Source organism: Rattus rattus, chromosome X (assembly GCF_011064425.1).
Source record: "Rattus rattus isolate New Zealand chromosome X, Rrattus_CSIRO_v1, whole genome shotgun sequence".
NCBI classification, from domain to species: domain Eukaryota; kingdom Metazoa; phylum Chordata; class Mammalia; order Rodentia; family Muridae; genus Rattus; species Rattus rattus.
The window spans coordinates 15,523,579-15,536,048 of NC_046172.1; the positions used below are offsets into that span (position 1 = coordinate 15,523,579).

A 12,470-nucleotide genomic window follows, 5' to 3' on the forward strand; every position below is an offset into this window, starting at 1 on the left:
ACATACTGTACAGTATAGAGATTGGAACTGACCCTATTAAGGAAACCAATGGTCAAATAATAGAGTTCCTGATATAAGGAGATCAGATTGAGAATCATCAGAGCAAAACTAACGCAAGTCCACATTCAAGTTCAAAGCCTGATCAGGAGACAACTGTTGGTGGAAGCTCAGGTTTTGGATTTGGCTAGTAAGTGGTGCCTAGTGCTGGGGAAATAATTACTAAATGTTTAGCTTCCAGACTCAGCCCTGATTTGCTCTCAGTATTGTAGTAGCTAGCAAACACCAAGGTCAAAATCAGATAAAGGGTGCGGACCAAGTCTGGATTCAAGAGGTAGGTAAAGGAGCTGAGGTGATGGAATGACGGACAGAATTCTGATGTCAAGCCAGAGGCACAGTGATGATGGACAAATGAAGAGGCCCCAGTTTGACCAATAACATTATTTTTTATTCTTTCTTGTTTGCTCAGTGTTTATTTTCCTTCAGGTTGTGAGTCAAAAGTGTTACCAAGATAATTTAACATAAAATGTCAACTCTGCCACCTCAAAAATTGCACAAGAAGTAAACTCCCCAAACATCATGCAAACAATATTATTCATCACCAATCATCCCAAAACCAGACTCATTAAAGAAAATGGAGTGTGAAAGAAAGGAGAAAGTTAGAGAAAACCGTTATTTACTCAAATTCTCTTGCTACCTACAGACCTTGGTTGACATGGTGCATACATTTGGTACAGAAATGCATAGGTCTGAAGTGTTAACCTTGGCAGGTTCTCTCAAGAGATTATTAGCATTTAACTGCGGTCTGGCACCCTTTGCTGTACCTTCCAGCTATATTAAGTTACAGTCCTCATAGAAAAATCACTGACCCCGAAGCTGGATTAGGGATGTTGGCACACACATCTGATTTTGACTACAATGACCAGTCCAGCTCACTGACATTCTAATCTAATAACCTAACATCTGGCTGATGGAGTCAGAAATGCTTTTGGCTGGAAGTGACCATACTCTTAAACACAAGAGGAAACAAATAGGAAATTATCTTCTTCCTTCAAGAGTTGCTGTTAGTTCCACAGCTCACCAGGTTGGGGACTCTGAGGTCTCAAGATTTTCAATTGGTACAAATGTAGCAGCATATGGGAGCTTTAAGAGCCCCTAGTGATTCTTTAAACCTTCAAATTTCATCACCTAACCACTGATGGTGATTTGGGAATTTATTTCCTTGACAATACCCAGTAATGAACATTAGTATTTGGTCTCTGAGCAGGTCCAGGACTGAAATATGGACCCTGGATGGACATGGGAGGAGATAGGGGTGACTTAGAGATTTCCTATTTCTTCCACCCCACAGCAGGAGCAGTGACTTAGCCCCAGAGTCCATGGCTGTCTGCATGCTAATCTAGTACGCCAAGAACTCAATACTCTGCTCACTGCTTGTGGGACGCAACTCAGTGCACAGATTAAGTGTGGGGTCCACCCAAACAGAAACTGCTAATGTTGGCGAGTTTCACAACGTAGTCTGGTGAAAACCCTGGGGTTGAACTCAACATTCTGCACCTAATTTCCCTACTGCTCTCTGAGCTTCCTCCCTCACTATGGCCCAAGATGCCCCAAAGACGTGTCTCATATCCTCTCGCACACTCCACCCAGTCACACTCTGACCTACTCCAGGCTCAGCGTCTCTGACCTAACCTTTCTTCCTGACAAGGATGTTCTCCTACACTACCCTATGACTTCCCTTATTTCATTCAGCTCTTTAAAATGTCATCCTGTTGGGAACACATTTCCTGATGACATTGCCCCAAGAAGCTACCTTCCCTCCCATTCCTGCAAGCTCCTATCTCCTCCATTTGTTTTTCTTCACAGCACTCATCTTTAACTATCTATCCTATTATATACAGTTATGTCTTGAACAAACAGGGTTATACCCCAACAAATCTGTCTTGAACTATCTTATGTTGAAAATGCACAAATATACCTACTGAACACCCTAGCTTAGTGTAACCTACCTGAAATGTATCCAGAACACTGACATTTTTCTACAGGTAGGTAAACTTACCTAATGCAAAGTCTACTTTACAACAAAGTGTTGACTAGTTCACGTAATTTACTGAACACCATACTGAAAGTAGAAAAACAAAACTGGATAGATGCGTGTGGTTCGGTACCACTGAAAGGTCAAAAAGTCATAAAGTTGAAAAATTAGAAAGCAAATGCTACACCAAGGAATGGCTGTACTTTTGTCTTTTTGCCACTGTTGAGATGCAAGCCCATAGGGGTTTGAGGCCCTACTTTTTAGAACAGCTTCTGACAACATAGTTGGTGCCCCTTCCTGTCTACTGACTGCATGCTTACATGACACATCACAGCAGATACTCAGTAAGTGCTTGTTGAAAGGACAAAACGAACACAGTACTGCACAATTGAGGAAGTGGTCCCCATTCCACTGGAGGCCTGAGTGCTCCCTAGTGCCTCCTTGTGGGAGACCTGGGAGTTGCTCTCCAACACAACCACAGGAATTTAATTTATGACACAAGACTGAGTGAAGGAAAAGGGATTGGTACACAGCACAGGGTAACAGGACCCTACTTCTGCTCTCGTCTCCAGACGATGACCATGCCACTGGCATCACTGGAGGCCAGCAGACTCTCGTCGCAGTTGAAGCTGACGTCAAGCACGGGTGCGCTGTGGCCCTGCAGTTTGTTGACAGCCGCCTTGGCTGCCCGCTCCACATCAAAGAAGTGAACGCACATATCTTCACTGCCTGTTACTGTGCGGATGAGAGGGAGAGGCTATCAGGGGGCTACGGTGGCACCCCTAGGATGAAGTCCTGGAGGTTATGTGAGATGTGAGGGCCTCGGATAGCTTGGGGTAGTCTACAAGGCACTATCCCTAGAAGGGAGTTCATCTGCCTCCTTTGGTTCTGTGAGGACTATGGAGGTTTTAGGACAGTGTGGGCTCTGTATCTCAGCTGTGGAGTTCCCAAGTTGTTTGTGGCTCCATGTTTAAAGCGTTTAGATTTGACGCCGTTAAGGTACAGGAGATAAGGCCCAGGAAATCATGGGTGTCATGATGTTGGAATCAGGCTGGCTGCACTACTGGTCTCTGCCTTTTTCCAGCTCCCCTGTTCCTAAGTACTCACCCACACAGGCCCCCTGGCGGAAGGACATGAGGGGGCAGAAGATACTGCGTACAGGGTGGGAACTCTGTTCAATGGGGAAGCTTCTCTTCAGCTGTAGTGCCCCTTCGTTGTCCACCACTCTGAAGAGAAGGCAAAAGAGAAGGTTAGGGCACAGACTCAGCCTCAGGAGACCAGCTATGGGCCAGTATATGCTCTGAATCTTGTATCTCGTGTTTACAAAATTCACATTTCTTTTTCATTTGGAGACAGAATCTTACTGTGTTCTACAGGTTGAGTCTGAACTCAGGCATTCAAGTGATCCTCCTGTATCAGGCCTTAGAGTGCTGGCATCATAGTTGCGTATCACCACACTAACTTTGCTTTACAATTACATATTTTCAGTTTATGTGTGTTTCAGTTATGGGTGTTTTACCAGCATGTGTGTCTCCACACCACGCGTGTATAATACTAGAAGAGGCCAGAAGAAGGGTTGGGTTCCTGGAACGGAATTACAGGCAGGTGTAAGCTGTCATGATTGCTGGGAACTGAACTTCAGTCCTCTGGAAGAGCAACACATTCTTAACTGCTGCTGAGCCCTCACTCCAGTCCCTTAGGTTTGCTTGTTTAATTTAAAACAGGGTCTTACTGTGTAGTTCTGGCTAACCTGAAACTTGCTATGTAGACCAGGTTCGTCTTGAATTCCTATAGATCAACCTGCCTCCACTTCCCAAGTACTGTGATCCAGGACATGAGCTTCTTATGCCCGGCATGAGAAAACACACCTTTTTGAAGTGATTCTGGTTATTACGTTATGCATCCCAGCTAAAGAATTGTAACGTGACAGAAGTGAGAACGAATTCTGTCCCCAAATCAAAAGAACAAAATAATTTAGGCTGTGGGTATATCTCAGTGGTAGAGTGTGTTACTAGCATGTATAAGGTTCTGGGTTCACCACATACCTATGGTCACTTGATTTTTGACAAAGCAGCCAAAACCATCCAATGGAAAAAAGATAGCCTTTTCAGCAAATGGTGCTGGTTCAACTGGAGGACAGCATGTAGAAGAATGCAGATCAATCCATGCTTATCACCCTGTACAAACCTTAAGTCCAAGTGGATCAAGGACCTCCACATCAAACCAGATACACTCAAACTAATAGAAGAAAAACTAGGGAAGCATCTGGAACACATGGGCACTGGAGAAAATTTCCTGAACAAAACACCAATGGCTTATGCTCTAAGATCAAGAATTGACAAATGGGATCTCATAAAACTGCAAAGCTTCTGTAAGGCAAAGGATACTGTTGTTAGGACAAAACGGCAACCAACAGATTGGGAAAAGATCTTTACCAATCCTACAACACATAGAGGGCTTATATCCAAAATATACAAAGAACTCAAGAAGTTAGACCATGAGGAGACAAATAACCCTATTAAAAATGGGGTTCAGGGGTTGGGGATTTAGCTCAGTGGTAGAGCGCTTGCCTAGCAAGCGCAAGGCCCTGGGTTCAGTCCCCAGCTCCGAAAAAAAGAAAAAAAAAATGGGGTTCAGAGCTAAACAAAGAATTCACAGCTGAGGAATGCCGAATGGCTGAGAAACACCTAAAGAAATGTTCAACAAATTTAGTCATAAGGGAAATGCAAATCAAAACAACCCTGAGATTTCACCTCACACCAGTGAGAATGGCTAAGATCAAAAACTCAGGTAACAGCAAATGCTGGCGAGGATGTGGAGAAAGAGGAACACTCCTCCATTGTTTGTGGGATTGCAGACTGGTACAACCATTCTGGAAATCAGTCTGGAGGTTCCTCAGAAAATTGGACATTGAACTACCTGAGGACCCAGTTATACCTCTCTTGGGCATACACCCAAAAGATGCCCCAACATATAACAAAGACATGTGCTCCACTATGTTCATAGCAGCCTTATTTATAATAGCCAGGAGCTTGAAAGAACCCAGATGCCCTTCAACAGAGGAATGGATACAGAAAATGTGGTACATCTACACAATGGAATATTACTCAGTTATCAAAAACAATGACTTTATGAACTGGAAAATATTATCCTGAGTGAGGTAACCCAATCACAGAAAAACACACATGGTATGTACTCATTGATAAGTGGACATTAGCTCGAATTACCCTAGATGCACAGAACACATGAAACTCAAGAAGGATGACCAAAATGTGAATGCTTCACTCCTTCTTTAAAGGGGAACAAGAATACCCTTGGGAGGGAATAGGAGGCAAAGTTTAGAACAGAGGCGGAAGGAACACCCATTCAGAGCCTGCCCACATGTAGCCCATACATATACAGCCACCCAATTAGACAAGATGGATGAAGCAAAGAAGTGCAGGCTGACAGGAACCGGATGTAGATCTCTCCTGAGAGACACAGCCAGAATACAGCAAATACAGAGGCGAATGCCAGCAGCAAACCACTGAACTGAGAACGGGACCCCCGTTGAAGGAATCAGAGAAAGGACTGGAAGAGCTTGAAGGGGCTCGAGACCCCATATGTACAACAATGCCAACCAACCAGAGCTTCCAGGGACTAAGCCACTACCCAAAGACTATACATGGACTGACCCTGGGCTCCAACCCCATAGGTAGCAATGAATAGCCTAGTAAGGGCACCAGTGGAAGGGGAAGCCCTTGGTCCTGCTAAGACTGAACCCCCAGTGAACGTGACTGTTAGGGGGATGGATGGTAATTGGGGGGAGGATAGGGAGGGGAACATCTATATAGAAGGGGAGGGGGAGAGGTTAGGGGGATGTTGGCCCAGAAACCGGGAAGGGGAATAACAATCGAAATGTAAATAAGAAATACCCGTTAATAAAGATTAAAAAAAAAAGGTTCTGGGTTCAATTCCCAGCACAAAATAAAGAAAAATAAAGAAAAGGAAACTGGAGAGATGACCTAAGTGCGTAGAGACACTTGCTGCCAGGCCTGACAACTTGACTTCCATTCCTAGAAACTACAGGCAGGACAGAACAGACCACCACAAGTTGTCTGCGTGCACAAACACATACATGTGGAAAAATCCAAAACAAGGAAAGAGGACTAAGTCCTGCTAGTTTTGTTCTTTAGCTATAATGTTGGGAGTGGGATTCAGAGCCTCATACATGCTAGGCAAGTGCTCTCCCACTAACTGTGAGGATTAAATAAGGTGATAGATACAGGGGGCTGGAGAGGTGGCTCAGCGGTTAAGAGCACTGACTGCTCTTCCAGAGGTCCTGAGTTCAATTCCCAGCAACCACATGGTGGCTCACAACCATCTGTAATGAGACCTGATGCCCTCTTCTGGTGTGTCTGAAGACAGCTACAGTATACTCATATACATGAAATAAATAAATCTTTAAAAAAAAAAAAAGGTGATAGATACAAAGTGCTTTGAGTGGGACCGGGTCATAGCAATGTTCACATAGATTCTTATTACTACTATTCCTATTTATGTTGTTATTGATCTCACTATTATTGCAGAGTACATACATTATAGGCTGGGCATCACTATAGTGCATATTGTGTATGTGTGTGTGTGGGGGGGGCGTGTTTCTGAGGATGGAACCCAGAGGTCTGTAATCTCCAACTCTATCTTCATCATATTATGAGGTCCTCTGTCCTCAGTGAAATTACTGTGATGGAGACAGGTTCTTGTTCCACTCTGAGGGAAAGGGCAGGCCCTCCCTGACAGGATGACTGTGAGTGGGGAGGAACCCACCTGTACAGCAGCAGTTTGTTCAGGCAGGCATTGATGAGCAACGAGGGGTCCCGTGCTTCACGGCTCACCCAGGACCGGGCAGAGATGCTGGTTACAGGGCTACCCTCATGCACTACTAGTCGCTTGGCTTTGGTCAATTTTCCTGAATCAGTGGAGGCAAAAGTGAAGACAGGGACTGAGTCCTGGGAGAAGAAAAATCAAGGGTACCGAAACAGAGGTGGGGTCTGCCTACCTGTGGCCATGTCAAAGAGAAAGGAGAAGACACTGCCACGGTCATCACCTGCCCAGAGCAGCCGGCCAGGGGCATCAAAGGACAGGGCGAGGACACGGCCTGTTAGCTTGCTGGAGCCACCCTTTACTTTCTTGCCTGTGGAGATGTTCATGACGTGCACATTGTGCTTGGCATTCCCCACCTGTGGGTGGAATACATACACCATCATTCTGACCCATCTAGTCCTTCGTGGTTAATGCAGTGGGACTGTGGCAGGCATGCCAGGTGACCCAGGCATAATCCCTACTCCTTAGCTACTCCTCAAAATGCCCACAATAGACCAGTTGGGCTCAAGAGACCAAAGCAGTCTTGTTCGTTCTCTAAGTCTGCAAAGCTCAGCTTTAACACCTGACATTTTTCCCTTACACCCTGGACTGCCCTCTCCTGAAGCCATGAGCTGCTACCATTGTAAAGAGACAGAGCCCCGAGTGCTAGCTCACTCATGGCCTGTTGTTCCCCTACATTTCAACTCCCTACCCCCCCAAGGCCATGCCAGACTTTCCGTGTCCTTCCTCTGCCCTCTGACCAGTCTGTCCTGGAGTCTGACAACAGTGGGGCTGCCACTGATAGACTAGCCGAGCTTGGAGCCTCACCATCCTGCTCCCTAGCAGCAGCCCCTGTAGACAGAAAACTGTGAGACTGTGCTTGATGGGATCAGAGGAATCCCAGGGCCATGAGCCACTCCCTCCACCCCAGCCCAGGAGTGGACACACAGTCTGCACAGCAAGGCCACACCAGATCATGAACTGTGCTCTTTTGTTGGTCTCTTTCCCTCTGAGTCTGACCACGGACTGCTGTACTAGGACTTGGGGGTATTAAACCTTATCCTCTACTGCCCCAGACAACCCTCCAGACCCAGTGTGCCCGCCCTTGGTGAGCAGGTGTCCTGGAGTCTGACCACAGTGAGGTTGTTGTTGACCGGCTGGAAGGTACAGCACAGCAATTCGGCGCCATCAGGGTCAGGGATCTCACGGATGCAGCGGCCGTCTTCGGAGGCCCAGATGCGCATGGTGGCATCGAGGGAGGTGGACACGAGGATGTCATTGGAGAGGGACCAGGCGAAGTCCGAAACGCCACGCGTGTGGCCCCGTAGCACATGGAGCACAGTGGGTGGGGCAGGCACCAGCTGGCACAGGGAGATGCTGCCGTCCAGTGAGCAGCAGGCCAGGCGGTGCCGGTCGTCATTGGCGAAGCGCACCCTTGGGACTGCAAATGCCAAGGAGCCATTTGTGGGAGTCAACACATTCACTGAGCACAAGGAATGATAGCCTCCACAAAGGACTTTCCTTGGCTTATAAAGGTAGTTGCAATCTTAGAAGGCCTACTGTCAAAACACCCTCTAATTTTAGCAGGCATTTTGAGGACTGCAAAACTCTTCTACAATGCAAACAAATTGTACTGTCTTATTGAGTACTTTACAATAATTAAGCTCTCAGGAGTTTGCAAAACCATCCACACATTGTGCCCCACTATGCCTTCTGCAAGGGAATTACCATCAGCAAAGATTTTGAACTCTTCCAAGAGACTCTAGAACTTGGGCAGCCTGCTCTAAAGAGCTCTCTTGGGTTGCTGTGGCTTTTTTTTTTTTCTTTTTTCTTTTTTCTTCAGAACTGGGGACCGAACCTAGGGCCTTGCGCTTGCTAGGCAAGCTCTCCACTGAGCTAAATGCCCAACCCTGTGGCTTTTATAATAGTACCCAAAGTACCAAAAATGTTGCAGACCATTTGCAGAGAGCATTTGCATTTGCTAAAGGTTTTATCAGTGGTAATTCTTCCTTCTGAGTTGTGGTGCCAGAGGCCTTGCATTCTGGAAAAGGATGCCTTGGGTAGTTGTTTGAACAAATGCTTGGTGATGGGCCCTGCCACCCGGTAGCTCACCTGCCTCATCCACGTGTTGGTCAAAAACATGGTACATGCCTGCAAAGGCATAGTTTTCACTCAGCGATGTGTCCCCGGCCATGGCCCGACTTGCCTCTGCCACCGACGTGGGTACCACACTGCCGGGAGGCCTGAGCCCCAACAGGAAGTGAGGGGTGACAGGAGGTAGGTGTGGGTGTTCAGACTGCCACATCCCAGGGCCCCTCTCCTCCTGGTGAATCTCCACCCCCTGCCTGCCTCTGGTATGTACCTGTCCTCATAGACTGCACGGTTCATTTGTGCCTGTAGCTGGTAGGAACCTCTGCTGACAGAACGGCGATGTCCTCGAGCCCCCAGGGCTCTGGGATCGTCCTCAAAGTCCTGCAAACGAGAAAGTGTTGGGGATGGTGCATACCTCTAATTCTAGCACTTGGGAAACTGAGGCAGGACGATCAATGAGCTCAAGGCCTGCCTTGGCTACATAGTGAATTTGAGGTCAGCCTGGGCTAGATGGTGAGAGCCTGTCTCAAAAAGAAAAGAAATTAGTCTCAGAACAGCTAAAGTCTGGGGCCTCATCTCTTCTCACCATCCACGGTACCAGCCACCGCTGTCACTGCTCGCTTGTGCAGTTTCAACAGTTTCTTCACTAGTGCCCTTGCTTCTGTCCTTGCCTGTTCAATACAGCCTTGGTACATACATATTTTCCTCACAAGGAATGACTACTTTCTCCCCAGAAAACCACTCAGATCAGTTTCTCACTTCTGGCAGGTTTCAGGGTTACCTCCCCAGAGAAGTCTTCCCTACTAAACACAGCTCCCTCCTTTAGCTCAAAGCAGTGACTTTAGCTCATGAGCCTCACTTATACCAGGCAATCACTGAACTATATCCATGCACCAAACACTTGTCTCGTAACTGTTACGTTACTATCTTAGCACTGCTTGCTAAGTTATGGTAAGTTATCAACTCATCAATCTGACTTGCTCCGTGTTTATCTAGTTCACTGTTTATCAATGTGCATGGACTTGGCGTCTATATTACCCTTTAGTCCTCTACTGACCCTAAAACAGTACTTTGTGCATCACTGATGTTTGACCAAAGGCTGTGGTCATTATGGAGGCAGGGAAGATACATAGCAGGTGGTGCAGCCAGGAGCTCACCTCCATTCGATCAAGGGTAGTACGGCTGCTGCGGACAATACTGTTGCTATAGGCACGAGCACTGCCTGGCTCAGAGAGTGGCCCGTAGCGCTGGCCCAATAGCTGGCCCCGTAGCCTCAGGTACTGCCGACGCAGTGCTGGGGGGTGCCCAGCCTTGGCATTCTCCCGCAGCAGCTGGCTGCGCCGGCGGATATACTGGGTCCGAAACTGTGGAAACGTTGGTGTACGGTAGGCGTTGTACCTGTGGGGTCCAGGAGGCAGGGCAGGCAGCAGGCACAGGACAGAGGAATAAATCAGCTCGGGCATAGGGTGGTACAATGTTTGGCAGTGACTGAGATGGGAAGAGTGATCAAGAGCGGCAAAAGGGGATTTCTCTTGGGATTGTGATGGAGCAATTATGCAATAATTAGTGGTTATGATGAAAAGATCAGTCTGGCGACAACAGAGTTACTTTGCAGCTCTGTTGGGGTCAGTTTGAGCCAACTGTAATATCAGTCTAGCATGATGACATATGTCAGATTGGTAATGTACATAATGGAAGTTAGGGTCAGGTAATGGTAGAGGTTAGTATGGGGTAGCAATTGTGTGATAATAGTAGGATGGTGATATCAAGAAAAGTTGGGGAAGAGGATAGGCAATGAGGGACTAGATAGGAAGTCACCAGCCTGACTTCCACTACCCACCCAAAGACAGTCTCTTTGCGCATGTCCATTTCAAACCGCATTTTCCCAGCATGCTCTTTAGCACCTTCTCCAGCCCAGGCCACTGCACCGCAGGACTATCCTACACCAAGCTACTGCGCATGCTCACGCAGCCGCACTAGCCAACTTCTCCGCCCAGCTTCACTTATCGCCATTGCTCATGCACCACAGTAAGTTCCGCTCCCATGGGCTCCAACCCCACGCCTCACCTCGCGTCCACTGCTAAGACTTGCTGCCACACCGCGGCCATTCCCTGGCTTCCTTCTTTGGTGCGTCTGCCTGCGGGAGCCTGCAGGGCAAGGGCTTGGAATGTCAGCGTTCCAGGCAGAGGAAATCTAGTTCCGCCCCTTCCACCAGGTGACAGTTGCCATAGATACGAAGTCCCTCCACACAGGTGATGTCGCGAAGTCCCACTGGGTCGATAGCGTGGTCATCACCCCAGCCCTGCCTTTCCTGGGCAGCACGCCGGTGACTCACAGCAACAATTCAGACATGACCCCGCCCTTCCCAGTTGCCTTAGCAACGCCCCTCCCCCCCATAGCAAGTCTTGTTTGACATTCTCCACCCATCAAGCCTTCTGCCCTCTGCCTTCCCTTTTCTGGTCCTAGAGCATAGCCCAGGACCCAGGACCACCTCCGGGGCTACCTCTAGCGCTTGAGGTCCCCCCCGGCGGCCCTGAGCCCAGTGTCACCCGTTCCTTCTCTCTCTTCTCCCTGTCTCAAGCTCCAGGCAAGATGGCTGCCTGCAACCAGAAAGAGCTGCGGAGCACAGAGCAAATCGATAGGAACTTTTCCTGGGGCGTGGGAGCCTCGCAGGCGCATTAACGGACTGTAGTTTCCCGTACAAGGACCGAGGCTCCACCCCTTGAGTTCTATTCATTTTCCCCTTGACACCTTTTGTATAGACAGGGATACTGTACTGGGATCCGAAGGATAGGGGTGCGTATGCCAACCACTAGTTAAAAATCAGAAATACGACTTTCTCATGAAAGTGGTTTAGGCTGCTGCTTAGCAGCACACATTTGGCCAGGCAAATAAAATATATGCGGAAACCGACTCGTAGAATATTCTCTAGTTCTTAGAGCAGTGATGAATCTCTAAACACCTGTGATGAGAAGAATCCATGTGTGTGTTCCCCGTGCTAACTGGATTTGGAAGGTTGCCCCTAGGAAACTTGAGTATTTTAATAACAAGATGCAATTAGGAAAAACGAGCTTTGGGGTTTTGACCTAAGGAAACTATCCCAGTCGTCTATTATATTCATCTTAAACTAGAATTTGTATTCTCTCAGTGTCATAAACAGAATTTCCAAGGCTGAAATTCAAGATCGCATAGTGGTAATCCTATAAGGGGGTGAGGTAGGGGATAGAGGGTGGCAGGAGGATCATGAGTTCGAATCCAGGGTGGCTTAGCTAGTTAATTCCAGGCCACCCTGGACTACATACATAGTGAGAACCTACTTCAAAAAGCAAGCAGGCAGGATGGAGATGGCTCACTGGGTAGTAGTTGTTGCACAAGCCTTTGCTGTTAAATCGCTAAGGGAAGTCAGGGCTGAAAATTAAGCCAGGAACTGAAGCAGAGACTGGAGAAACCTTGCTTACTGGCTTACTCCTCAAGGCATGCTGCAGCCTGCTTCTTCAACCCAGAC

At 47.6% G+C, this 12,470-nt stretch overlaps 1 protein-coding gene across 2 annotated transcripts; it reads right to left on the reverse strand.

Moving 5' to 3' along the window:
* Window positions 1-423: 423 nt before the first annotated feature.
* On the reverse strand, window positions 424-11,619 carry Wdr13 (WD repeat domain 13). Of its 2 annotated transcripts, none has more exons than XM_032889746.1 (9): window positions 11,033-11,619; window positions 10,123-10,618; window positions 9,237-9,346; window positions 8,987-9,117; window positions 8,008-8,315; window positions 7,071-7,251; window positions 6,839-6,980; window positions 3,140-3,258; window positions 424-2,767 (listed from the first exon to the last, which is right to left on the reverse strand). In XM_032889746.1, exons 2-9 carry the CDS (start codon window positions 10,426-10,428, stop codon window positions 2,583-2,585), a joined length of 1,482 nt encoding a protein of 493 aa, XP_032745637.1. In that variant the 5' UTR covers window positions 10,429-10,618; window positions 11,033-11,619; the 3' UTR covers window positions 424-2,582. The 2 variants fall into 2 exon arrangements, with proteins under 2 accessions (XP_032745637.1, XP_032745638.1); XM_032889747.1 differs by having other exon boundaries at window positions 10,123-10,363; window positions 11,033-11,615.
* Window positions 11,620-12,470: the final 851 nt, after the last annotated feature.

Excerpts from the sequence above, each read along its gene's own strand:
- Wdr13 (XM_032889746.1), bottom strand. The coding sequence starts at position 10,428 with ATGCCCGAGCTGATTTATTCCTCTGTCCTGTGCCTGCTGCCTGCCCTG. Across the intron at positions 9,347-10,122 it reads CTACCCTTGATCGAATGGAG|GACTTTGAGGACGATCCCAG; the intron begins GTGAGCTCCTGG and ends TCTCGTTTGCAG. Across the intron at positions 6,981-7,070 it reads TCTCTTTGACATGGCCACAG|GAAAATTGACCAAAGCCAAG; the intron begins GTAGGCAGACCC and ends CCACTGATTCAG.